The sequence below is a fragment of the Poecilia reticulata genome, chromosome 12, assembly GCF_904066995.2.
Source record: "Poecilia reticulata chromosome 12, P_reticulata-male-v2, whole genome shotgun sequence".
Classification (NCBI taxonomy): domain Eukaryota; kingdom Metazoa; phylum Chordata; class Actinopteri; order Cyprinodontiformes; family Poeciliidae; genus Poecilia; species Poecilia reticulata.
Genome location: NC_088841.1, coordinates 30,143,805 through 30,171,739, shown reverse-complemented (window position 1 = coordinate 30,171,739; position 27,935 = coordinate 30,143,805). Strand labels below are relative to the sequence as shown.

The following is a 27,935-nucleotide window of genomic DNA, read 5'->3' as shown; positions in this document are numbered from 1 at the left end:
TTAACCAGAGACTGTCCTCACTCTGCTCACCATGTTAACATGATGATCAATGATTATATAGGAGCTATATTAATAATTGATAGATAGTTTCAGCAGCAGTGTGGTGATATTAAGAACTGCAGTTCAGTTTTTTTTCCTTTGGTTTAGTTTATAGATTTTTTATTTTATTTTTTTGTATTCTTTTCTTTGTTGTTGTTTCTTCAAGTTTATTTTTTTTATTCCATACTTGCATGAAAACAGAAACTAATTATTTAGTGTTAAAGAAATAAAAATGATTAAAGTACAAATTTCCATCTGACCAGCAGATCCTTGTATCTTCTGACCTTTGACCTGCTGAAATGATGGACATAGTTTTTCACTCACTGTTTTTTGTTTCTGCTCAATTAATAATGATTCAATATAATCTGTGCTGCTGTTTTGTTGGTCTCATTTTAAGAGCTGCTGAGGAACAGATTGTATTTTATTCCTGTCCTGATGAATGAAACCTTAGAACTGGTTCTGGTTCTGATCACGTTCTACCATTACTGAAGTATTTGGATAATTTAAAAATGCTTCATCTGTTTAATAATCAGACATCATTCAGGTTGAAGTTTCACCACCAGAGGGAGACAAATACCCACCATTTAAGAGTCCACTTGGTTACAAGCTAAAACAGGTTCTGGATCCATTAGAGCTGAAAAGAACCTGGATCAGCAGAATAATAGCAGCAGAATGTTTGTGTTCAGCAGGGAAACATTCCTCTGACTCTGACCAGTCAGACCAGTTTGGGCTCATTCCTCCTCATCACTTTCAGTTTAACCTCACCTGTCCAGTCTGGTTCTGCTGCGGTTCTGTTGGGCCTCAGTTTGTTGTTTAGATATCCTTGTCCACCTTTTTGGATCGCTTGAAGAAACTGTAAGTTTGCTTTGTTTTCCACTTGAACTTTGTCTTCTGAAAATTTATTGTTTGTTTCTTATTTTTTTCTCTGATGTTTGAATAACAGAGAACTACTGATCTTTAACACAAAGTTTCATTTCTCTGCTGTTTGAAAGGTAATTTAAAGGATTATTAAATTACTGATGAATTTGGATCAAACAGCTCTTGATAAAGATTTGATGTGTCTTTGTTTTCTTCTCTGAACAAACTGCTTTATGTTTTATTTCCTGGAACCAAATTCTGATCATTAAAGTTAAACACAACAGTTTCAAAGAAAAAGATTATTCTTAAAATGTGTTTAATTCAGACTGATTATTAAAAGGATAATATCTGATGCAGCAGGTAATTCAATAATTTCCTTTCCCCCAAACTAAAATGCTTCCCGTTTTTCAGGTTGAATCAGTGAATGTAAATGTTGCTCCATGTAGTCCTGGTAAATGAACAGTAGAATTGATTCTGGTTCTGATCATTTTTTTAACCATTACTGACATATTTGGATGAGTTAAAAATGCTTCAATGTTTAATAATCAGAGATCATTCAGGTTACAATTTCACCACCAGAGGGAGACAAATCCCTAATCCAGTTAGTTCCAAGTTAAAACAGGTTCTGGTTCCATTAGAGCTGAACAGAACCTGGATCAGCAAACATCTGAACAACAAACTGAGACCCAACAGAACCAGACAGGTGCCACACCGTAACAGGTGAGCTTAATCGGAAAATGTTCTGATTAACAGCAGCAGAGTGTTTGTACTGAGAGTCATGAGTAGATTTTATATCTTCAGACCTCAACAGATAAACTTTCCTCTGACTCCCAGTCAGTCTGACCAGTTAGACCAGTCTGTGGTCATTTCTACTCAGAATACTTTCAGTTTAAGCTCACCTGTTAAGGTGTGGCACCAGTCTGGCTCTGTTGGGTCTCAGTTTGTTGTTCAGATATTCTTCTTCAACTCTTTGGATGGTTTCAAGAAACTGTAAGTTTGCTTTGCTTTTTACTTTAATTTTGTCTTCAGGAATTTTCCTGATTGTTTTCACTCTGATGTTTGGAGGAAATTTTCTCTTCTGATTTCAAATAAAACTTTCTGCTGTTTGAAGGTCAATCTATAGGATTATTGGTGAATCAAACATGATGAATATCTGAAGTTTTTGTTTTCTTCTCTGAATAAACTGATTCAGACTCTGGTTTCCACTATTAAAGTCAGACAAAACAAATTTATTCTGCTTCCTTTCAAAATTAAATGGTATTATAGTAAAAGGTGTTTATTTCAGTCAAATTACTAAGTAATTTAGTTTTAGTGGCACATTTAATCCAGTTGCAGATTAATAATGAACTAAACTCCTTCCTGTTGTTCAAAGTGCGTCAGTGAATGTAAATGTTGCTCCATGTCTCCATCTAGTGGACGGATAGTAGAAGTGCAGCAGCTGATGCAGCTTCCTCTGCCTCTCTGCTGTCTGACTGCATTCACCTGACACTGATATGAAGCAGAGAAGAAGAGCCAATCAGAGGAGCAGCTGATCTTTTTCCAGATCTAATGATGTAAAGGATGATCAGAGTTGATGTGCAGATGAATGATGTGTGTTTCCTCTGCAGGTGAAGCTAGAAAGTGTGTGTGAGCTGATGTGAATTCAGCAGCATGGATCAGTGTGAGGACAGAGAGGAGGGAGTCCCTCCCTCTAAAACCACTCTGTGTGGGGAAGATGAGAGCCAGAGCAAAGGTCAGAGGTGAGGTCACCATCTCTAACTGTCCACAGCCCTTTTCACACAGCGTTCACTATATCAGGCCAAAACAGACGTGGTGATGAAGCTGCTGCTGCTCCTCTTTGCAGCTTCATCCAGACTGAACAGATTCAGTTTTAATCATCATGTTTCTGTCAGGATCCATCAGAGACTCAGACCAGAACCAGAACCAGAACCCAGCTGTGTGTCCTTTAAGAGCGACTGGTCAAAAGGTGATCTCATTGACTTTAAATCTCCTGGATCTCCACCATCAGAGAGGTGAGCTGTTTCTAAATGCTGTAACTGATCTGTTCATAACATAGATTTTATTGGACTCTCATGATGTCCAAATGGATTATTTTTATCACAAAACTTAATGGAGGATTTTCAGTCTAAAACAAATTTGTTTACACCCCTAATCTCTACCCAGACTTTCTTCACATCCATCTAGTTTACTTAAGTTTCAATGTGATCTAATGTTTCTATGAGATTAATTTAACCATAATTCATGTAGCGAAACTTCCCCCTACTGGGAAGTTATTGACTAACGAGAAACAAAACATTAAACCAAAATCAACACACTTTTTTTGCTATAACTTCAAAATATAAATGCAAAAAACAAGGAAAATCCTCATTCAGGGCACATAAACTATTATGTTGACATGACCCTTTTTTAAGCACAAGCATTTAACTGCATTTTATTATGTTTTGCATCAACATGACTTTTCAAATGAAACAGAGACATTTATTTCATCCAATAATGATAATAATCATCCAATTTCCTCAACACACAAACACAAAGCCTGAGTTTCATTTCTAGATTGATATTTGGATCGTTCTCTAAATCTGACTACAGACAGGTTAATGCTGAAAGAAAACATCCTCATGAACTTCAAGATTTCATTTTCATCTCTGAGGTTCAACCATCATCCAACATGGTGGAAATTAACCATTTCTACAGTTAAACAAACTAATATCTCCATCAGATCCTCCTTGGATGGTCAGAGTGGAAACGACTCCTGGTTCTTCTCCATGTCAGAGCTCAACACTAAGATCATCAAACTTCTCTCAGTCATTTAAACCAACATGTTTGTCTCAGAATCAGATCTTTCTGCTCTTTAAATATGGCTGGAATTTATTCAGGAGGAACAATGATCAGGAACATGTTGGAGGATTGGACCGGTTCTGATGGGAATCATTAGAACATCAAGTTCACTCTCAGTAATAATCCTGTAAATGTACAGTAAAATACTGACAGGAGCCAGTATTTTACTGTACATTTACATTATCTGTACTGTATTTTATTCTGACAGTATATTACTTTTAAAGTAACTGCAGTATAAATACTGTAAAAAAAATTAGCTGCCAGTAATTTGCTGTAAAATTATCTGTGCAACACTAATAAAATTTAAAAGTATTTTACTGTTATAGTGGTGAAACTAAACCTACAGTAAAATACTGGCATTTGTAGCTGCTAGTATTTTAATGTAGGTTTAGTTTCACCACTTCATGAACTTTATCAGTAAGTTCTGGGAAAATATATTGTTATTGCACAGTCTTAGTTTTACAATAGAATAGTAGAACTAAAAGTGCTAAAATGGTGCAGTTTTAAAATGCATAACCATTAAGTATATGGGATGAGATGACATTCTGTATAATATGTTTTTTATTTAAAGTTACCGTTTTGTACAAACCATATAAATTTATATAAAAATAAAATGAGCACCTTTTCAGGCCTCAAGGATTTGGTTACAAAATCTTTAATGTCAAGAAATAGTCATGATTGCAAAAATGTTGCAAAAATTTTAAAATTACAGTTTCTAGTGTCTTAAACTGAGTGTAATTAATCAACTTTTTACAACTTCAAAGATTCAAGGTAGGTGACGGAACCATGGAGCCTGGAAAAGCATAAGAAAATGTCAATTAGACCTTAAATGACTCTAAAGGTGCACCAGGTTATGATCAGGTAGATACATGAGCATCACTGTCTGCAGTTCCTCCTGGATCATCTTGTCCACTTTTCTGGACACCACCTTTCCATTGATGGTCTTTGTGCCTTTCTGGGTTAATCTCAATGAAGAGCCTAAACAACACAATACAAAATAAGAAACACTTTTGGAAAACTGGCAATTTGAAAGCAGCAGACATAAGTTGTATTTTTCTTCAAGCAATTTAATATATTTTGACACAGTTGAACTCATTTAAGTTCAACATGACAAAGCTATTCTGTATAAGAGAATAGCTATGTTAAGGAGAGTGGCTTCAATTTTTCTTTGGTGTGCAAATCATTTTTCTAATGAATCATGTAATTCCAGAAGAAAATTCAACATGTTAAGAAGTATTAAGCAAAACAGGTAAATATTGATAATTTGTTTTGCTCTTACATAATATCAGACAAGTCCTGCCACCTGACTGGCAAACTGAGGCTGGTTTCAACAGCTGCTGCTGTTTCTTAGCAGAAAAACAGAACGCATATCCAAAAATGGATAAAACTTGTAATATTTACCTCCATTGATCTTCCACCAATTATGTGTCCAGCTTGTATCCATAGCTAATGGTAACATAGATGCTAACGCTAGCTTTAATTCACAACTATGGAAAGATGAAAGTGATAAAAATGTGATCCTAAGTTGTTTTTGTATTAAATAGACCCTAGGCACAAAATACTTGGAATAAAGCTAAATATTACAAATAAATTTTGAACTTTTTACCATAAGTCCATACAACTTGATCACCAAGTATTAGGGACTTGGTAAATAAAGGGCCTTTTCGGTGACTATCTGATGTAGTCATCCAAAATGAAATCAATGACTAATGGCATAACAGCACAACCCCTGGTCTAAATTCACTTTCAACCATGCAAAACCATAATTTACATTCTCCACAGTGATTTTAGTTACCCTTTTGATGCTTTAAAATTGGAGGATGAATGCTAATTGTGAATGTTGCAAATACTGTAGAAAAATGTCTACCCTCGAAAATACTTTATTGCAAAATTACTTTCCATAGTTCAGTCCTCATTCTTAATTCTAACAACAGAAAAAGATTTCAAATAAGAGTATGCTGTTGTACCTTACAGTAACAGTATTTTACTGCTAAAATTCCATCATGAATTTACTGAAATTTATGAGAGTGTTGATGTTCTGTTGAGCCTCACAGCTCTTTATTTTACAACCAGTCATATAATAATCATCTTTAAAACAAAACTCCACAGAAAGATCAGGATACATCAGAGAGTGAAACCAGAACCAGAACCCAGCTGTGTGTCCTTTAACAGAAACAGTCCAATGCGTAGTGTAATTGGATTTAAATCATCTGGGGTATACGCAAGCTTTTAACCTCCCATGAAAATGTTCGGCACCCACACAAACTTTTTCTGTGAACAATATCAAACTATAAAGCATCAAAACGCACCTAAATACAATGAAATCTGACCACATTCAGTGTTTTTTTAAATACTATGAAGCATGAAACCCGATGTTTTTTCATTATTTGGTAACACTTTATTTGAAGGGGGTGAATAAGACTGTCATGACACTGTCATAATCATAACATGTATATATGCACTGATATAAATTTGTTATAAAAGTATTACTGATTGCACTTTAAAAATTAGGTAACTTTATGTTATTAAAGGTAAAGTTTAAACAGTAATGATTTCTTGGTTAATGTCAAGTTGTCATAACAAAGACATTTTGAATAATGTCAACTTCGTATTAAAAGTGTCATAATTTACCGAATGACGCTTTATGACAACAGTCGTAAATGTTCATAAAGGCTTGTTCATGTTCATGACAGGCGTCATGTCATGTTTATGACAGTGTCATGACAGTCTCATTCTCTCCCTTCAAATAAAGTGTTTCCCATTATTTTAATATTTTGTTTAAACGTAAACAATGAAACTGCACCGCATTTATCCTCAGATAATAACCTAACACACAGAAAATAAAAATAAAAGGATGTGAAAACCTTGCTCCAATGTAATTTTCCTCAGTTTTTGTCTCATAAAAATGTAATGCATTGGTCTGTGAGCCGAAGCGCATAAAATGCATCTATGGGGTAATTTTATTCTCACTGATAAAGAAAACTGGGTTGGATCAGCAGATTAACTCCAAAAATGTTTGTTTATTTTTAAGGCGATCAAGGTGTGTATAATCACATGTACATAAGTAGCTCCACAAAGCTGTGCTGCAGGCACGTGCAGGGGGGGGTGGGAGGTGGCTAGGGGTGCTTGAGCACCTTCCCCTTTTACACCTTGCCCCCAAGTGCCCTTTTGGTCAAATTTTTATTTATAATAACATGTACTAAAATTATTTTGTTTTTTGCTGGGGGGGTTGTACAACATAAAAGGCCCTCCATTCAACTTGTTACCTTTGACCTTTTGCTCGTGACGCATGATGCAATTGCCTCTCGCACAGTGAGATAAGGAGGCTAGAGCGCAGCGGCGGATGTGAATCTGTTACAATTGATTAAGATTACGGAGGTGAAATTCCGGAAGAAATCGGCGGTAGAAGATGCTTTGTAACAAAGCCCGGCTGAGAACGGCCACGTAGGTAAAAACCTAAACATGTAGTGACACATAACTAGATATTAAGCGGGGATGAGGGGCAAAGTGCCGGTGAGAAGATAGACGCCTACCGGAGCTTTCTCCCAAACTTTTTTAGAAAATCGGCTTTTATAGAAATGCCAACCAATCCCTCGATGAAGATAAAGAGTGATAACCCCCCATCTCTTACCCCTACAAAATCCACTAATATCAAAAAAGGTAAAATGGAGCAAGAAATGGCAGACAATATCATGAAGGAGCTAACGCTGGCTATTAGCAAGCAAGGATCTTTCTTGAAAAATCTATGGATGATCTGAAGAGGTCAGTTGAATTTATCTCTGCTAATTTGCAAGACATCAAAGAAACATTGAAGACCACAGTAAAGAGAGTTGATAAGGCTGAAGAAAAAAATCTAACTTCTAGAGAATCAAGTTGTCGAGCTGACGCGTTATAAACGCCGCTGGAACTTATGTTTGCGGGGTTTGCCGGAGATTGAAGGGGAAGAGCTCAGGATGAAAGTGATTGACATCTGTCAAAATCACAAAAGCCACAAAGAAAATCACAAAATCACAAAAGCCACAAAGAAAAATTCTCGGATGTAATCAACTCAGAGCACAGGGTTGGAAGATCAAATATGGCCAGGGCTCAACCCCAACCGAGGAATGTCATGATCCAGTTCGCTATGAGGCATTACTGGGATGCCGTGTGGAAGATGTCTAAAAAGGCGGACTACCTGACTCAGAGGAAACTGCCCTTCATGGAAGACCTGACCCCGGAGGATCATGACAAAAGAAAACGGCTGTGGCCCATCATCCAAAAGGCAAGGGAGGAGAAAAGGATGGCATATTTTGTCGGAGGGAGAGCATTTGTTGAAAACAAAGAAATATTCTAAAGGATATGTTGTTTTAAAGGGAGAATAGCTCCGTTGTTTCATCCAATTTAAAAGGAGTTGTCAGTGTTCTGACTTTTTTCTATCGTTCCAATTAAACATTGCTACTTTAAAATTTATTTCAGTTAACGCTCGAGGCTTAAGAGACATTACTAAAAGAAAGGCAGTTTTTCTTTATACAAAATACTTTGATGCAGACTTTTGCTTGGTTCAGGAATCACACTCATCTAATGAAGATTACAAGTTCTGGAAATCGCAATGGGGCGAGGATTTATGGATCTCCCATGGAAACAGCCATTCTGCTGGAACTCTAACTCTTAAGCACAAAATTAATGAGAAGGTTATTTTTACTCAATCGGGCTCTACTGGTCATTATATGTTGATAGTTTTCTGTTATTGTCACCAACTTTTTCTGTTGGGAAACATTTATGGTTACTCAAGCATGAGACAAAACAAAGAATTATTTCAAATACTGATAGTATTGTTGAAAGTTTCTCTGAAGTTAAAATAATACTGGGTGGAGATTTTAATTGTACTATTGATAACAAAATTGATAGATGGCCTCAAAAAATTACAGGGAGTTCTAATCTCATTTTATAAATGAAAGAGGCCTTGTTGATATCTGGAGAGTTAATAATCCAGGTTGAAGAGACTTTACATGGACAAACAGAGCTGGTTCATTGTAATCTAGAATTGATTTTTGGTTAATTTCAGAATCCCTTACTCAACTGAACTGTAAAACAGAAATTATGGCAGCACCCTTATCAGACCACAAAGCAATTGTATTAATTTTAAATTTATCACCAGACAAACCAATTCAGAGATATCCAGCCTGTTGGAAACTTAATAATTCTCTTACAAAATTAAGCTCTAAGGGAAATAATAAAAAATACAATTTTAGAATATTTTAGGACTGCTAAGGAGGACGGTAATTATCAAAAACAATGTGAATTTTTAAAATTTGAGCTAAGAAAATATTCTATAGAATTTGGTTCTAATTTAAAAAGGAGAAAATGTGGAGGAAAATACGTTAACAAAACTTACTGTTCTATTATCATATAACATCATCTAACATCTGAATTTTATAATTTTTTCTCGATCCAACTTGCTCCCTTTTTATTGAATGTTTTTACAGAAAGTATAAAGAACAACTACCACCCACACTTCTTCAAGTCCTGATTACACTAATTCCCAAACTACAAAAAGATGTATTAAGTTTAGACAATTAGTGCCCTGACACTTTAGTAAATAATGATTATAAAATATATGCTCTATGTTTGGCTAATAAATTAAAATCCGCACTTAATGATGTTATTGGAGAAACTCAAAATGGTTTAACGGCTGGACGATATATAATGGATAACATAAGACTTAAGATTTATTAGATTTCTCTGATTTAATATCAGAAAACAGTTTTATTAGTTTTATTCTCTTTCGTGTCTTCCATAAAGCCTTTAATTCACTGAAACATGAATTTCTGTTTAAAACGCTCAACCTTTTTGGCTTTGATGAGCAGTTTAAAAAGTCAATACGCACTTTTTATGCATTAGGTAACACTTCAGTTAAACTTCCATTTGTATAAGGTCAAAAACCCTGTTGGCCTTTTGTTGATTTGTGTTATTTCCAGGGAAAAATTACCTTATGGCCCCCGCTCGCCATGGGTGACCGCCAATATTCCATAATATGGCACAAATGTAATACAATCATGGATCCACAGTGACCAAATCAGATATTCATGGTAATGGCTAATACTTCACATTGATACATAATCTTGATGACAATTATGAAGAAATGCCCATAACGCACATATAATCAGAGTGATTGTGTGATTGAAATACTAATCATAATAATCAAGGTATTGATCGCTTAACACTTGTGCTCATCCACGCACTCTCACGCTCACATTGTCATTCATACTCACATTCACATTCATACTGTCTCACACATTCTTGCTCATTCACACATGTTCCTAGTGTGTTAACTATGTGTAGGCCACCCGTGTTGTATTGTATATAAATTGTTTATAAGTTGTGTAACAAATATGTGTAATGGTGTATGCAAACAGTATCTTCCCCATGAGTTTGTTTTATTCCAACCCAGTTCTGTTTCAATTCCCTTGAACTCTTTAGATCAGTGGTCCCCAAAGTCGGTCCTCGAGGGCAAGCATCCTGCATGTTTTAATTCTCTCCCTGATGGAAGTAACAACTTTTTCAGCATGTCAATGTTCTTCTTAGGCCTCTAATGAGCCATCATTTGCTCCAGGTGCGCCAAACCAGGAAGAGACCTAAAACATGCAGGATGCCGGCCCTCGAGGACCGACTTTGGGGACCACTGCTTTAGATCTTTAACATCCCGTAGAGCTTTTAGTTCAGGCAAGACCTGTGTGGACAGAGCCTTCACTTCCACTGTCCCCAAGCTCTGGGACTCTGTCTCCACCAGCATCAGATCTGCTGACAGTGTGGACAGTTTGAAGTCCAAGTTTAGCACCAACATTTAAAAAAAATATCTACTGGTGATTCTGGTGTTAGTGGTCTTCATCCTTGTAGCTCATCTTCCTCTTTCTAACTTCTGTGTTGTGTTCATGTGACGCACTGGGTTTCTTGCTTTAAGGACTTTTCATGTAAAAATGTTGGTGATTTTCTGTGTAAATACTGCTGGATGAATGTTTCCTGACTTCCTGATTGTTCCTGGTTCCTCCACAGAGAGGACGAGCAGAGCTCAAAGGTTCCCAGTGGTCCGTCTGCCCAGCAGCTTCAAACACAGCTGGACTCCATATTTATGGTCTGTAAATTAATAACAACTAGTTTTCCATGGTTCTGTTCACAGTCGTCTCCACGCTGCACTTTGTAGACCAGAGGACTGTCAGTCTGTCCAACATCCATCTGGTGTTTGGCTCCATGATTTCAGTCTGATGTTTCCTTCATCTATTATTCTGTTCCAGCTGCTGGAGGAAAACATTGTCACTTTTGTGAAGAACGAGCTGAAGAAGATCCAAAAGGTTCTGAGTCCAGATTACCCAGAATGCTCAGAGAGTCAGAGAGAGGATGATGTGTTGGAAGGTGATGATGAAGAGCAGAGGAGGAGCAGCAGAGAGGCAGTGATGAAGATCACACTGAACTTCCTGAGGAGGATGAAGCAGGAGGAGCTGGCTGACCGTCTACAGAGCAGTAAGAGGATTTCTACAAAGATTTGACCTGATGAATAAAAGACACATTTACTGATGTCTGAAGAGATGGAATCACATTTATTCAAATCATCTTCAGAAGATGATTTTGTTTCATTCCTGATTTTACTTTTTTGTGTTAATTCAGAACATCCTGCTGCAGTTTGTCAACATCAACTTAAATCTGGTCTGAAGAAGAAGTTCCAGTGTGTCTTTGAGGGAATTGCTAAAGCAGGAAGCCCAGCCCTTCTGAACCAGATCTACACAGAGCTCTACATCACAGAGGGAGGGACTGGAGAGGTCAATGATGAACATGAGGTCAGGCAGATTGAAACAGCATCCAGGAAACCACACAGACCAGAAACAACAATCAGACAAGAAGACATCTTTAAAGTCCCACCTGGAAGAGATCAACCAATCAGAACAGTGATGACAAAGGGAGTGGCTGGCATTGGGAAAACAGTCTTAACACAGAAGTTCACTCTGGATTGGGCTGAAGACAAAGCCCACCAAAACATCCACTTCATATTTCCATTCACCTTCAGAGAGCTGAATGTGCTGAAAGAGAAAAAGTTCAGCTTGGTGGAACTTGTTCATCACTTTTTTACTGAAACCAAAGAAATCTGCAGCTTTGAACACTCCCAGGTTCTGTTCATCTTTGATGGCCTGGATGAGAGTAGACTTCCTCTGGACTTCCACAACAAGGAGATCCTGACGGATGCTACAGAGTCCAGCTCACTGGATGTTCTGCTGACAAACCTCATCAGGGGGAAACTGCTTCCCTCTGCTCTCCTCTGGATAACAACACGACCTGCAGCAGCCAATCAGATCCCGCATCAGTGTGTTGGCATGGTGACAGAGGTCAGAGGGTTCAATGACCCCCAGAAGGAGGAGTACTTAAGGAAGAGATTCAGAGATGAGGAGCAGGCCAACAGGATCATCTCCCACATGAAGACATCACGATGCCTCCACATCATGTGCCACATCCCAGTCTTCTGCTGGATAACTGCTATAGTTCTGGAGGATGTGTTGGAGACCAGAGAGGGAGGACAGCTGCCCAGCACCCTGACTGAGATGTACATCCACTTCCTGGTGGTTCAGGTCAAAGTGAAGAAGGTCAAGTATGATGGAGGAGCTGAAACAGATCCACACTGGAGTCCAGAGAGCAGGAAGATGATTGAGTCTCTGGGAAAACTGGCTTTTGATCAGCTGCAGAAAGGAAACCTGATCTTCTATGAATCAGACCTGACAGAGTGTGGCATCGATATCAGAGCAGCCTCAGTGTACTCAGGAGTGTTCACACAGATCTTTAGAGAGGAGAGAGGGCTGTACCAGGACAAGGTGTTCTGCTTCGTCCATCTGAGTGTTCAGGAGTTTCTGGCTGCTCTTCATGTTCATTGGACCTTCATCAACTCTGGAGTCAACCTGATGGAAGAAACACAAACATCTAAGAATTCTTCATTATTACATAAACCTAAACTAGAATCTCTCCATCAGAGAGCTGTTGACCAGGCCTTACAAAGTCCAAATGGACACTTGGACTTGTTCCTCCGTTTCCTCCTGGGACTTTCACTGCAGACCAATCAAAAACTCCTACAAGGTCTGCTGACACAGACAGGAAGTAGCTCACAGACCAATCAGGAAACAGTTCAGTTCATCAAGGAGAAGATCAGTGAGAATGTGTCTTCAGAGAAAAGCATCAATCTGTTCCACTGTCTGAATGAACTGAATGATCGTTCTCTAGTGGAGGAGCTCCAACAGTCTCTGAGGTCAGGAAGTCTCTCCACAGATAAACTGTCTCCTGCTCATTGGTCAGCTCTGGGTTTCATCTTAGTGTCTTCAGGAAAATATCTGGATGTGTTTGACCTGAAGAAATACTCTGCTTCAGAGGAGGTTCTTCTGAGGATGCTGCCAGTGGTTAAAGCATCCAACAAAGCTCTGTAAGGACACACATTGTTACTGCATTTGTTTTTGATAGCAATCTGCTTATGCTGTTGTAAATATTGAATTATGTTGTTTGAGTTTATTTAATGGTGCATCGTTTCCTCAATGTCAGCCACTAGCGGACGATAAGTAGAAGACTGAAACTGACTTCTTTCAGCGGCTTGCCATGACTTTATGTATTTAAGCAACCAACTGCTGCTCTTTTGTTGAAACTGAAACAGGCTTAATTTAGTTCACTGTGAAATGTAATATTTCTCTTGCCAGTCTCTTTGTTGCCTGTAGTTCAGTCATTCACTCCTGCAGGCCCAACTATGGAGTAAAACAGTGTCGTGTCCATGTTTCTATGTTATTGAGTCTGTGTTGTTGCATATTCACCTTCACTGTCTCCAGCTGTTCCTTATTTCCTGATTATCTCCCTGTGTATTTAGACCTACCTTTGCCCCGTGCTCCCTGTCGATCCTTGTCGTGTTGTAAGACGTGTCTATTTTGCCTGCGTCTGTTTTCTATCATGTATTATTCTCCAGTTGCAACCAGTGTCTGAGCTCCTAGCCTCACTGCTCACCTGTGCTGCCTGGATTTTGTGTTTATCTTCACTGAAACCGTCAATTTCACTACAACCTGGGTCCACCATTGTAGTGAAAATGGTGGACGCGTTTTCCATGGTGACAAGCATATAGCAAGCAATTCATGACAAGCAGTTCACAACCGAAAGAGAAAATCAAGAGCTCTAGAACACAGCAGTTCCTTTGATCTGTCCAAGAAATAAAAACATCAATTTTGATGAATTAACATATTTTTCTCTCCGTCTCCTCAGACTGAGTTACTGTAACCTCTCAGAGAGAAGCTGTGAAGCTCTGTCCTCAGTTCTTAGCTCCCAGTCCTCCAGTCTCAGAGAACTGGACCTGAGTAACAACAACCTGCAGGATTCAGGAGTGAAGCTTCTCTCTGCTGGACTGAAGAGTCCAAACTGCAACCTGGAAACTCTCAGGTAAAATGTGATCACTCCTGGTGAAACCAGATTTCTGTCCATGACCGTCTGTCAGAGATTATATAATTATTTCACTGGTAGACTAGAAATCTGACTGTGACTTCACTAAGCACACTAAGTCTTGTCATAAACAAGTTTGGCTTTCCTTTACCCCAGGCTGAAAGAACCAAGAAAACCTATTTAGAAAGATGGGGATCAGGCTTTGACTGGTAGTGTAACTACCTGGATACTTGACATACTGGTGCATCGTAGGAGCACAAAGGAAAATTATAGCAGATCCTTCCTACCAGCAGTTGTTAGACTTTCTCATCCATTCTACATATGACAAAATTTGATTTTCTGTACCTACACCATAAATCAAAATTGTATTACTAATGAGATTTATTTTCAAGAGTTTAAGCAGTTTTGTTCTCTCCTGAAAATGACCAGTTCAGACTTTGGGAACTATCTCAATGTCTCTCAAACTGCACTTCTCATCATGTGATGAATTGTGTGTCTGCAGCTTATCGGGCTGTTTGGTCTCAGAGGAAGGCTGTGCTTCTCTGGCCTCAGCTCTGACCTTTAACCCCTCCCATCTAAAAGAGTTGGACCTGAGCTACAATCATCCAGGAGACTCAGGAGTGAAGCTGCTGTCGGCTGGACTGAAAGATTCAGACTGGAGACTGGAAGCTCTCAGGTATGGAGGAACTTGCTGCAGGAGCAAAGAAGGTCTGATAGAGGAGGAAGAGGAGAAACGACTTTAGTCAAATGGGAAACATTTAATTTGAAGATAAATATTTAGTTTGATCATTAAACATTTAGTTTGTAGCTGTGACATTTATAAATGAATGAATAACATGGTAAATAAAATATGACTTGATATTCTGAACCCTGTATTTCCTCTTATGACAAGTTAAATAACTCAAATTATTGCTTGTTAACTTTGACTGCATAACTTTCAAAATGGCATCCCATAAAGACTGTAGGAATCTTTCATATGATGCTGATTGAACCTGGAAAACCAACCCATCTACTGGTACCACAATGGTAGTCGGAGCAGCAGGGGGCCAAATACAGCTCCATGTGGAGCCAAGAGGTTGGAGAGAGAAATTCTGTTTGAAACTGTTTCCTATCAGAGTTCAGTTTGTCTCTCTGTCTTCACAAACTAGGAGCATCATGGATTGGGCAGTAGACCACTGATTGGTCTACTGAGAAAATACAAGAAGCTGATTGGCTGATGGACAAGAAGTTAACATATACATATAAATAAAATCATAAAGCAGATTTAATTGGAATTGAAAAGATATGGTTGAGCAAATGTATATTTTAGAACAGTGGTTCTTAACCTGGGTTTGATCGAACCCCAGGGGTTTGATGAGTCGGTCTCAGAGGTTCGACGGAGCCTCTGCCGTGGAGGTAAAGACACACTTGTGTAAAGTTGTGATGACACGCCATCACTTGCTGCAGAGGATCACATTACATTGCTTAGCCAATGGACCACTGATTAAAGGAGTTCCACTCTCGGCATGCAGAGCAGAACCAGAATATCTGAGGGGTCTAGACGGTTGGTACAGCAATAACAGATCTTTAATGTATTGTGGTGCTAACCTATTCAGTGATTTATAAACTAACAACAGTATTTTAAAGTCTATTCTCTGAGCTACAAGGAGCCAGTGTAGGGACTTTAAAACTGGTGTTATGTGCTCTATCTTCCTGGTTTTAGTCAGAACGCAAGCAGCAGCGTTCTGGATCAGCTGCAGTTGTTTGACTGATTTGTTAGTCACATCTGTGAAGACGCTGTTGCAGTAATCAATGCGGCTAAAAATAAACGCATGGATGAGTTTCTCTAGATCGTGCTGAAACATTAGTCCTCTAATCCTGGAGATGTTCTTCAGGTGATAGAAGGCTAACTTTGTGACTGTATTAATGTGGCTCTGAAGGTTCAGGTCAAAGTCCATCACTACTCTCAGGTTTCGGGCCTGATCGCTGGTTTTTAGTTGTGATAACTGAAGCTGTGCATGGATTCTAGTTCGCTCCTCTTTAGGTCCAAAGTCAATAACTTCAGATTTGTTTCTGTTCAGCTGGAGAAAGTTTTGGCTCTTGTAGCACTAATGCCAAGTGCTACCAGAGATCTTTCCTGCCAATAGCCATCATCATGTACTTATTACCCTGAAACCTTGGATGACTGAGGGTAATGTATAGAATGATCTTCCCTCAAGGTGTAATGCTGTGATATGGGAAATATGAGACACACACGGTGAGCTTCCTTCACATTCAACCAGAAGATTTATTTTCATGTGTTATAAACACTTCATATACAACATATTTCAGGTATCACATACTTCTGTCATGAGGCGGTGTTTTCCGGTGAGTAAGGAACGCAGGCAGGAACCAGGATGTAGCGAAAAATGATGAATTTAATGACAAAACTAACAAGGAACAGCGGGGAAACAGCACGAGGAAAACTGGCAACGAGGAGACAGGTGACAAGCAGTAGGCAAGCAATCGACAGTCAGTAGACAAACAATAGACAAGGACCCGACGAAGAACACAGACAACAGGGGAGACTAAATACACACGGGGCAATCACGGGAACGAGACACACCTGGGAGACAATCAACGGGGAAAGACGCAGAGGCAGGACTAACAGGGAACAGAATCACACAGAAACTAGAAAATAAACACATAGAAACACGGATCATGACAGTACCCCCTCCTCAAGGGGCGACTACCAGGCGCCCAACAAGAAAAAGTCCAACAAACAAAAAACAACCCAACAGGGTGGGCGGAGGGGCGACGGTAGGAGGGCCAGAGTCCAGAAAACAAAAACCAGATCCCAACAGGGTGGGCGGAGGGGCGACGGTAGGAGGCCAGAGTCCAGAAAACAAAAAACAAATCCAAAACGAAATAAACACAAAAACCCTCCGGGGGCCGACCACGGCACAGGAGGTAGACCTCTCGTGGGAGGTCCGGCGGGCGGCGACGCAGGAGGCGGAGCCTGAGCCGCGGCGGGCGGCGACGCAGGAGGCGGAGCCTGAGCCGCGGCGGGCGGCGACGCAGGAGGCGGAGCCTGAGCCGCGGCGGGCGGCGACGCAGGAGGCGGAGCCTGAGCCGCGGCGGGCGGCGACGCAGGAGGCGGAGCCTGAGCCGCGGCGGGCGGCGACGCAGGAGGCGGAGCTTGGGCGGCGACGCTGGAGGCGGAGCTTGAGCCGCGGTGGGCGGCGACGCTGGAGGCGGAGCTTGAGCCGCGGTGGGCGGCGACGCTGGAGGCGGAGCTTGGGCCGCGGTGGGCGGCGACGCTGGAGGCGGAGCTTGAGCCGCGGTGGGCCGGTCGGAGCGCCGGCTGCTGCAGGCGCTGGAGACTGGGGTCCGGGCGGAGCAGAGGCCGTGGGCTCGGGCGGAGCAGAGGCCGAGGGCTCGGGCGGAGCAGAGGCCGTGGGCTCGGGCGGAGCAGAGGCCGTGGGCTCGGGCGGAGCAGAGGCCGAGGGCTCGGGCGGAGCAGAGGCCGTGGGCTCGGGCGGAGCAGAGGCCGAGGGCTCGGGCGGAGCAGAGGCCGGGGAACCGGCAGGACGGCCGGCTGGAGTCTCGGGAGGTGCACCGGGGAGCTGCGCACCGGCAGCGGACTCGGAGAGCTCTGGCGGAGCGCCAGCTGCTGCGGGCGCTGGGAGCTCTGGCGGAGCAGAGGCCGAGGGCTCGGGCGGAGCAGAGGCCGGGGAACCGGCAGGACGGCCGGCTGGAGTCTCGGGAGGTGCACCGGGGAGCTGCGCACCGGCAGCGGACTCGGAGAGCTCCGGCGGAGCGCCAGCTGCTGCGGGCGCTGGGAGCTCTGGCGGAGCAGAGGCCGGGGAACCGGCAGGAAGGCCGGCTGGAGTCCCGGGAGGTGCACCGGGGAGCTGCGCACCGGCAGCGGACTCGGAGAGCTCAGGCGGAGCGCCGGCTGCTGCGGGCGCTGGGAGCTCGGGCGGAGCGCCGGCTGCTGCGGGCGCTGGGAGCTCGGGCGGAGCGCCGGCTGCTGCAGGTGCTGGAGACTGGGGCTCGGGCGGAAGAACACTAGGGGACTCTGGAGGGACGCTAGGGGACTCTGGAGGGACGCTAGGGGACTCTGGAGGGACGCTAGGGGACTCTGGAGGGACGCTAGGGGACTCTGGAGGGACGCTAGGGGACTCTGGAGGGACGCTAGGGGACTCTGGAGGGACGCTAGGAAGCTCTGGAGGGACGCTAGGAAGCTCTGGAGGGACGCTAGGAAGCTCTGGGGGGACGCTAGGAAGCTCTGGGGGGACGCTAGGAAGCTCTGGGGGACGCTAGGAGGCTCTGGGGGGACGCTAGGAGGCTCTGGGGGGACACTAGGAGACGCTGGAGGGACACTAGGGGACTCGGGGAGCTGCACGCCGGCAGCGGGCGCAGGAGACTCGGGGAGCTGCACGCCGGCAGCGGGCGCAGGAGACTCGGGGAGCTGCACGCCGGCAGCGGGCGCAGGAAGCTCGGGGAGCTGCACGCCGGCAGCGGGCGCAGGAAGCTCGGGGAGCTGCACGCCGGCAGCGGGTGCAGGAAGCTCGGGGAGCTGCACGCCGGCAGCGGGTGCAGGAAGCTCGGGGAGCTGCACGCCGGCAGTGGGCGCAGGAAACTCGGGTGGTCGAGGGCGGCGGCGACGTCGATGCCCCGGGGCCGGGACCTCCGGCGGCTCAGAGCGATGGTGACGCCGTGGCCCGACACCTGGTGGGCAGATCGCCATACGAGTCCCCCACCAGGGATTCATCCGGTCGTCTAGGTTCCCCGGGACCGGGACCTCCGGCGGCTGCGCGCCGGCAGCGGGAAACTCCGTGGGAGGCTCGGACGCCGCGACAGCGGCGGACTCGGGAGGCTCGGGGGCCGCGACAGCGGCGGACTCGGGAGGCTCGGGGGCCGCGACAGCGGCAACGGCAGGAGACGGACATGCAGAGGTGGTAGGCTTGGCGGGGCGGAAGCGTGGAGTATCCGGTTTAGGAGGCAGAGGGTCGCCAGCCATGATGGCCATAGCTGTCTGGCGTTCCCACTCTGCCTCCAAGAGAAGCTCCTCCAACCCCGGAACCGGCAGCCGCGGAGCCCAGTACTCCAACTGGAGTACCAGTCTTGTGGCGAAGCCTAGCCGACGCATGGCGGAGTACGGCTTAGCTAGGGCCTCCATATAGCCCCTAATGGAGTCCTCGAGGTAAGCTCGTTCCACCTCCGTCGGGTTCATCCTGAAGCGTATCTCACCCTTTAGTGGTCGGGTCCTTCTGTCATGAGGCGGTGTTTTCCGGTGAGTAAGGAACGCAGGCAGGAACCAGGATGTAGCGAAAAATGATGAATTTAATGACAAAACTAACAAGGAACAGCGGGGAAACAGCACGAGGAAAACTGGCAACGAGGAGACAGGTGACAAGCAGTAGGCAAGCAATCGACAGTCAGTAGACAAACAATAGACAAGGACCCGACGAAGAACACAGACAACAGGGGAGACTAAATACACACGGGGCAATCACGGGAACGAGACACACCTGGGAGACAATCAACGGGGAAAGACGCAGAGACAGGACTAACAGGGAACAGAATCACACAGAAACTAGAAAATAAACACATAGAAACACGGATCATGACAACTTCAGTAGAGAATCATTAACTTCATTACATAAGAAATGGCTGTAATATTCCTTTCAACCAAACAACTATTCTTTTACCATGCTCTATTTAGCATTATGAATTCTATCAACTGACAAAATTAATTCACAAATAGCTTAATAAACCATATTAATTTTGTTGTTAGTGCTTTAAATTCAAAACCTTGTCCTCTTTGCAGAGACCTTTTGTATTTAACTATCAAAAATAAAAATGTAATTTAACATTTAAGCATCTTAGCTTTTAACAATGTCCATTGTTTCAATAGAACAATAATATTTTACATTTAACATAAACTATTCTTAATATAAAACTGAAAAGGGCGCAATGCTCCTTTCATGCTGTGCCTCGGTACTCACCTTCATATATGTCCTAAAGATATGGTTTATCTGGTTTTTGCAACAAACCCATCAAAAGAATCACATAAAATGCAATAAAGAAACCAGAACAATGTATTTTGAGTGAGAACTCTCTCAAGTGCGAAACACAAGTTCTGCAGTCCTTCAGCTCCTCAGCTAGCTCACGCACACGTGTATACGTCCGCTAGCATTAGCTCCAATTAGCCTTAAGAACAAGTCCCGTTTTCGTACACAATAACAATCACAAAACGAACTTCGCGACTCATTAGTTGAGATTCGATTTAAGAACCTTTTCAACACTTCCAAGACAACTAAAATATATGTAAAGAACCATATTTTTACGGACCTGTGGTATGAGAAAGACTTGACACACGTTGAGCTTCCTTCTCATTCAACCGGAAGATTTATTCTTCTTGTGTGCTCAATCTTCTCCATGCCACCAACGCGGCAGCGCCCCTAGCGGTTGTGTGTGGAATTGCACAGGACTAACTAAAATGACACTAAAGAACTTATTACAATGAGAAATTAAAGAAAGAAAAACATTATGTTGGGGTGCCTATTTTCTTACTTATTGTTTTAATTTACTATTGACTTGTTTTTCACCCCTCTACACTTCCAACTTTTCAACTTTTAGGTGCATTACCGCCACCTTCAAGGTTGGAGTATGGATCAGATGCTTATAATCTTCCCATAATACCCGTTCTTCTAAGATAAATAAAAATACTACAAAAAACTACATCCCCTGACAATCTCTGAAACAATTCTCTAATATCAAGCTTATTTTTATTCATACTTAACTCTGAGTAATACCTCTCTTTCCCGTACATATTTGTTGCATTCTAGGAAGATATGTTGTACTGTTTCTAATTCTCCACAATAATTACAACAACCTGTATTAGGTTTATTAATTATTTTAAGAGTACTATTTAATCCTGTATGTCCAAATCTTATTCTAGATATAATGTCTTCTTCTTTCTTATTTCTATTACATTTCCTAAATTCCCCAACTTTTTTTTGGATACTATAATAAAACCTCGCCTTGTCTCCTCTGGCTTTTAAGGGATTGGCTTCCACCAGGACTAATTTAGAGGGGTGGAAACATTTACACTTCCAGAAAGAAAGAACAAACATTTGTACTAAACTATATTCCTAAAAAATGTTTACACAGTTACAATTAACTCAAACAAAGCTAGAAACAAAACCAATCTGGATCCAAACAAAATCGAAAATACATCTCTCCTCCCTCTCAGGCAATGGATTTTCCCAATGAGGCTGATTGAAAACACCAGGTCCTTTATCAGCATTGCTCATGGGCTTCCATGGCAGCACATGACCAGGTGACCTCAAAGAGAAGAGAAGATGATTTAAACAAGTAAATAAATCAAGCTACTTTCCCCAAACACAAAATACATTTAACAAATAAATTAGAATATATAAAGTACACAAAATTAGCACCTGTTAGGGAGGGGCTAAATCCCTCACATGTCAGGTTGGTGGGGTGTTTCAAAAGCCAATACATTAAAAGCTACGGTAAATTTCTTGTTGCTCAATATTTCACTTCTGCTAATTTTAGGTTTGGTGTCTGGAAAGGTTTTTTCCTCCTCCATTAGTTTTGCCATATATTTTTTTCTCAAACAAAATTTAGTTTAGCAGGTGGGAGTTTTTGGACAATCTCTACTGTTGAGCAATTTGATTGTTGTACAAAAGAATGGCTTTTGTCAATTGTTGCTTAGTTTTTGATCTCTGCGTCCAAACAGTTAAAAAATAGAAAGATGAAATCTGAGATTCTCTCTGCTTTGATTGAATCTAATGTTTGCCCTCAAACCAGCTCTGATGCTGATCTTCAGCCTAGTCTTGATTATCAGGCTTCCATTGGATTTATTCTGTTAAAACTGACACTGGATTAATTTAGTTCATAGAAGAATTTAACATTTCTCCTGTCAACCTCCTTGTTGCCTTTAGTTCAGTCTATCATGGCTAGAGGCCCAACTATAGACTGAATAAGTTCAAAACAAAAGGCAACATAAAGACAAATAAAAGCAAAACAGTTCCTTAAGTCAGTCCAAGAAGAACATTTTGACTGGAAAGAAAGACATACATTTTGATGAACTGTTTAATAACAGATTTTCCTCTCCGTCTCCTCAGACTGAGTGACTGTAACCTCTCAGAGAAAAGCTGTGAAGCTCTGTCCTCAGTTCTCAGCTCCCAGTCCTCCAGTCTCAGAGAACTGGACCTGAGTATCAACAAGCTGCAGGATTCAGGAGTGAAGCTTCTCTTTGCTGGACCGGAGAGTCCAAACTGCAACCTGGAAACTCTCAGGTAAAATGTTCTCCTTCCTGTAGAAACCAGATTTCTGTCCATTAAACCCCATCAGAGATGATGTAAATGTGATCTCATTAGCAGACTTAGTTGCAGATTCCTTCAATCTTTTGAAGAAGGACATAATTGACTGCAATGAAAGATAAATTTTTCTGAATTGTTTAATAACAGATTTCTCCCCCTTTGTCCTCAGACTGAGTGACTGTAACCTCTCAGAGAGAAGCTGTGAAGCTCTGTCCTCAGTTCTCAGCTCCCAGTCCTCCAGTCTCAGAGAACTGGACCTGAGTAACAACAACCTGCAGGATTCAGGAGTGAAGCTTCTCTCTGCTGGACTGAAGAGTCCAAACTGCAACCTGGAAACTCTCAGGTAAAATGTTCTCAATCCTGGTGAAACCAGATTTCTGTCCACTAGCTGCTAACAGAGATACACTATACTGCCAGAGGTATTTGACCACCATCCAAATAATCAGAACCAGGTGATCCAATAACTTCCTTTGCCACAGGTGTATGAAAGCAAGCACCTAGGCATGTAGACTGTTTTAACAGACATTTGTGAAAGAATGTGTTGCTCTCAGGATCTCAGTGAATTCCAACATAGAACTGTGATAGGATGTACAAGTGGCATCCTGTCACTAACAAGTCTCTACACATAAATGCTATCGATTTTCATTTACTGCAAGCTGAGAGAACCAAGAAGAGAGATATTTAGAAAGGCAGTGGTTAGTCTGCCATTGATAGTGTAACTCTGGATACTTGACAGATTGCTGCATCCTAGGCACACAAATGAGCTTTATTGCAGATCCTTCCTCCCAGCAATTGTTAGACTTCATAACCAGAACCGCTCCCAACAAACTCAATAATTATATACATCCCGGCTGTTACATGCAGTCTTTTAAGTTTCTTTTAAATATTCTATTGCTGTTTCAACATACAAATATACACATCTTATACATGACTATAAATTGCCCTACTCAGCTGCACGTTTTTTCAAACTGATTATGCCGTTTTTATTAAATGTACAGCATTATTATTCCTTTGTTGTAAATGTATCCCTACTCTACAGTCTCCTATTATTTTTGTTTTTTACCTTTTCTTAAATATCCGATTCCTCCTTTTACCTGCTGGTAAAACTGAACTCCCTGCTGTGGAACAATGAAGGATGTTTCTATTCTACATGTGACAAAATGTTGATTTTTATTACCCACGGAATGATATTAGAGTGTTATTACTATTTCATCTTATTGACAGGTTAAGCACAAATTGAAAATGTCCAGTTCAGACCTTGGGCTCTACCTCAATGTTCTCGTCTTCTCATCATGTGATAAATTGTGTGTCTGCAGCTTATCAGGCTGTTTGGTCTCAGAGGAAGGCTGTGCTTCTCTGGCCTCAGCTCTGACCTTTAACCCCTCCCATCTGAAAGAGTTGGATCTGAGCTACAATCATCCAGAAGAATCTGGAGTGAAGCTGCTGTCGGCTGGACTGAAGGATCCAGACTGGAGACTGGAAGCTCTCAGGTATTGAGGAACCTGCTGCAGGAGCAGAGAAGGTCTGATAGAGGAGGAAGAGGAGAAACGACTTTAGTTAGTCTGATGGAAAATGTTTAGTTGGGAGCTAAATATCTAGTTTAAAACCATCCATTTTCTGTCCACCCTTGTCTCCAGTGGGGTTGGGAGAGGTGCTAGTGCCTATCTCTTTCGGGCGAGAAGCAGGTACACCCTGGATAATTGAAGCAAGTCCATCACAGGGCAACACAGAGACAGACAGGATAAACAATCATGCACACACACACAAGGAGAATTTATAGAGACCTCTTAACCTGACAGTCATGTTTTTGGACTGTGGGAGGAAGACATAGTCCCCAGAGAGAACCCACACATGCACAGGGAGAACATGCAAACTTCATGCAGACAGTCTCCAGGCTGGGAATTGATCTGGAAAATGATTAAATAAATGAGAGGAATGAGAATCCCTTGTTTTACAGAGAAATGGAAGAATTGCAGTGAATGATGAGGAAAAAGAATTGAGCTCTGTTGACCGTGGTAGAAATTAAAAACAATAATGAGACCTTTTAGAGTTCAGCTCCAAGAAATGTCTAATGTGTTTAGGTTTTCAATAGTTGGGAAAGCTTTTGGGATTGTTCAATAAAGTTTGGGGAAAATTCCCAATGACATGGAAAAAGGCTGTACTTCTTCTTGGTCTCATTGTAAATGTGTGCAGCGCCACCTGGTGGTGCTTGTAAGTAGAAGTGCTGAAAGGTTGGAGGTGTTTGTCAGATGATGGAAGCCTCTCCCTGGTTTGTGAGTCTGAGCTCAGATCAAATGTTTGGTTCTTGTTGAACTCTTTGTTGAATGTGATGCAGCTTCTCCTTTTTAATGTTGTATTTCTGGATATTCCAGTGAGGCAACAGCAGGTTTTCAGCAGCAGGGCTGTTTAGTGTTTCATTCCTTCATCTGTGTGTGGGAGTGTGGATGGAGCAGGAATCCAGGTGTTAATCAGTTTAGATTGATTGGATTTTAATGCTGATTATTAAATCAGGTTGAGCTTCCAGAAATGTTTCCTTAGTTTCCTGATGTCCTTTTAGGCTTCAGTGAGTTTCTTCAGGTTGTTACTGAGGGATTTCCTTTCTCCTCTCTGTTGGAGCTTTTCCTGTGTTTGGAGAAATGAGTTGTGCTGCAGCAGCACCAACTGTCCTTCCTACATCCACTGCAGTTTGCAATCCAGATGTTGGACTGTTCCTGTCTCAGTGGAGGACAATGTGTGTCTGAGAGACATGTAATGTCCATGTTTGCTGCTGAAAGAGACTGATGGTCTGACCCCCCTCCTCCTTTCAGGGTGGAGCCTGCTGGAGGCCGATTCTTGACACCAGGTCTGAGGAAGTGTAAGTGTGTTTTTCATCTGATTCATGACAACAAAGCAGCTCACATTCAACCATCTTCAAACTGTCACATCACTCATTCAGGATCATCATCAAAGATCAATAAATGATCAATAACTGCAGCTGGATTGTGTTTGTTCTCTCCATCAGATTCCTGTCAACTCACCATCGACACAAACACAGTGAACAGAAACATCAAACTGTCTGAAGACAACAGGAAGGTTGCACATGTGATGGAGCTTCAGTCATATCCTGATCATCCAGACAGATTTGATCACTGGGATCAGATGTTGTGTAGAACATGTCTGACTGGTCGCTGTTACTGGGAGGTTGAGTGGACAGGAGGAGTTAATATATCAGTGAGTTACAGAAGAATCAGGAAGAAAGGAGACAGTAGAGACTGTTTGTTTGGATGGAATGATCATTCCTGGAGTCTGAGATGCTCTGATATTCATGGTTACTCTGTCTTGCACAATAAGAGAGTAATTTATCTCGCCTCCTCCTCTGACTCTAACAGAGTATCAGTGTATGTGGACTGTCCTGCTGGCATTCTGTCCTTCTACAGAGTCTCTTCTGACTCACTGATCCTCCTCCACACCTTCAACACCACATTCACTGAACCTCTGATTCCTGGATTTGGTTTCTGGTTAAGTTCTGGTTCCTCAGTGTTTCTGAGCTGATTTGAGTCTAAAGATTTTCCTCCTGTCAGAGAAACTCTCTCACTGTTGAACAGATAGTTCATCTCTACAATCTATTTCCAGTCAAAGCTTCACACTGAATATCAAGATGTTGTTTCTCTTATTTTTTCCTTTCATTCATCAGATTTAATTGAAATATTGATCAGTTTTCCTCAATCACTGAACATTTTCTGTTTTTGTCGGCTCCTATTTTTCTAAACACGTCAGATTTGAATATTAAATCTTCTTTTTGTATATTTACTACAGTATTTCTTCATGTGTTTTAGAGAGATAAAAAAAAATCTTCTGCATTTGGTTCAATTTTTGCTAATTCTGTTCTTGTCCTGTTCAAATTTAAATATTGCATTAAAAATACCAATGAAATCTCTGGTCAATTTAATAGGCTGTTGTTTTCGAGGTGTGCTGTGTTGTTTTAATTGAGCAAAATACCATGAAACACAACTAGATCATATCTGTTTATTTTTAATTGGGATTGGGTTAAGCATATCGGAGAACATTTTTAGGCTGCTGATGAAAGCTCCGAGCTCCAAGAGGAAGGTGGAAGAGGGAGAGAGGCTCCATCACGCAGCAGTCCAAAAATAGTTTGGAATAAGAAAATTATACATTTATGAACAGATTAAGTCGTGTTTTAAATTCTCTATTGCTAGGAGACCTATTCTGACTCAAATTACAGCCATTCTGAATGAGGCTTTATTGCAGCTATTCTTTCAGTACTGCGTACAAGCAAAAAATCTTTTACCGTTTCATAGTACCGGACTGTACCAGCTTACTTTCACCCCTGCTTAATAACAAGGTTGGGTAAAAAAAACTGTAGAGTTAGAGCTTCTCTTCCTTAAAGAGTCATGTAGAAAGAGTGATCTTCATCCAAGTCCAGCAGATGTGACCCTTCTGAGAGCAATATAAACCACACCTGGTTCAAAACTGTTCTTCATTGAAACAATGGCTATCTGTGTAGCAAGACCCTGGGTTTTGTGAATTGCACTGACAAATGCAAGTTTCACAAAAAAACTGTCTGTGTACCCCACCTTTAAGGACAAATTTCAGACTTTCATTTGCTCTTCCAATGTATTCCAGATCATAAGACATTGAATTTCAACTATGGTTGTTTCTGCTAGACTGGTTCTCCATCCTCAGCAGAGTTTAAAAATGTTTTCATTATTTTCAGATCTTACAATGTTTGTCAGTAAATCAAAAGCACTATTTACCAAAACATTCATTGCGTCTACATTTCTGGTCAACATTGCAACATTCAGGGTGTCAGGTAAATAATTTCACACATAAATGGTTTGTCCCTTTGTGCCATTCTGCCTGTACATGGATCCTTTTGGAAATCATATGCATCAATCTGAATAATTTGGTATGAAGTTTCTCAAACATATGTTTTTGGATTCCACATTCTTGTTGGTTGCAAATATGTCTCATACCTCGATTGGACATTGTTCTGGTACAGTCATGACTTGTGATAACAAATCTCTGTCACGCTGAGCAAGTTCATACCTTGGTTGTTTTACCCAAATCCTGTTCAAAATCTCAACAAAGGCAACATCATCTTTCTGACGCATAATCTCAGTATGGGTGAAGATCTAGAAATGTTCCCATCATAAATTAATGTGTTCCTGATCATGCACACAGAGGTGAAGGGCATCTTGGCGTTAACTGGTAAAAGTCACCAACTGCTAAACCAGACATTTTCCCAAAATATCTCTGATTTTTTTTTTGTTTCAGTCTTGCATGGACATAACCAGAAAGAGGTTTTGAAACCATTGAAATACAATCAATAGCATTAACTTTAGCATTAAAAAGCTCAGATCTGGGATGCTGGGTTAAGCACAACCCACATATGGAGGCCTTAGTCCACGATGCGGACTAAGGCCGCATTGTGGACTAGGGTTAGGGTTAGGGTTTGAGTCC

General features: G+C 41.8%; 3 protein-coding genes across 4 annotated transcripts; 2 read left to right on the top strand and 1 right to left on the bottom strand.

Moving 5' to 3' along the window:
- Positions 1–404: 404 nt before the first annotated feature.
- Positions 405–15,586, top strand: LOC145553988 (NLR family CARD domain-containing protein 3-like). Of its 2 annotated transcripts, none has more exons than XM_081613206.1 (8): positions 405–894; positions 2,505–2,636; positions 2,790–2,909; positions 10,768–10,846; positions 11,007–11,232; positions 11,377–13,168; positions 13,987–14,160; positions 14,663–15,586. In XM_081613206.1, the coding sequence occupies exons 2-8, from the start codon at positions 2,548–2,550 to the stop codon at positions 14,901–14,903; spliced, it is 2,721 nt and encodes a 906-aa protein (XP_081469332.1). In that variant the 5' UTR covers positions 405–894; positions 2,505–2,547; the 3' UTR covers positions 14,904–15,586. The 2 variants fall into 2 exon arrangements, with proteins under 2 accessions (XP_081469332.1, XP_081469333.1); XM_081613207.1 differs by lacking the exon at positions 405–894 and adding an exon at positions 1,475–1,887.
- Positions 15,587–16,353: 767 nt separating this feature from the next.
- LOC145554051 (uncharacterized) lies at positions 16,354–19,754 on the bottom strand. The gene is made up of 2 exons (XM_081613312.1): positions 17,268–19,754; positions 16,354–16,366 (listed from the first exon to the last, which is right to left on the bottom strand). Exons 1-2 carry the CDS (start codon positions 19,355–19,357, stop codon positions 16,354–16,356), a joined length of 2,103 nt encoding a protein of 700 aa, XP_081469438.1. The 5' UTR covers positions 19,358–19,754.
- A 5,502-nt stretch (positions 19,755–25,256) lies between these two features.
- Positions 25,257–26,307, top strand: LOC145554008 (stonustoxin subunit alpha-like; the record flags this gene model as incomplete). Its single annotated transcript, XM_081613227.1, has 2 exons — positions 25,257–25,329; positions 25,477–26,307. Coding segments are annotated over 2 exons (603 nt in total), but the record flags the coding sequence as incomplete, so codon positions are not given.
- Positions 26,308–27,935: the final 1,628 nt, after the last annotated feature.

Coding starts and splice junctions, on each gene's coding strand:
- LOC145553988 (XM_081613206.1), top strand. CDS start 2,548: ATGGATCAGTGTGAGGACAGAGAGGAGGGAGTCCCTCCCTCTAAAACC. Junction 2,637..2,789: donor AGCCAGAGCAAAGGTCAGAG/GTGAGGTCACCA, acceptor TGTTTCTGTCAG/GATCCATCAGAGACTCAGAC. Junction 11,233..11,376: donor GGCTGACCGTCTACAGAGCA/GTAAGAGGATTT, acceptor GTGTTAATTCAG/AACATCCTGCTGCAGTTTGT.
- LOC145554051 (XM_081613312.1), bottom strand. CDS start 19,357: ATGAACCCGACGGAGGTGGAACGAGCTTACCTCGAGGACTCCATTAGG.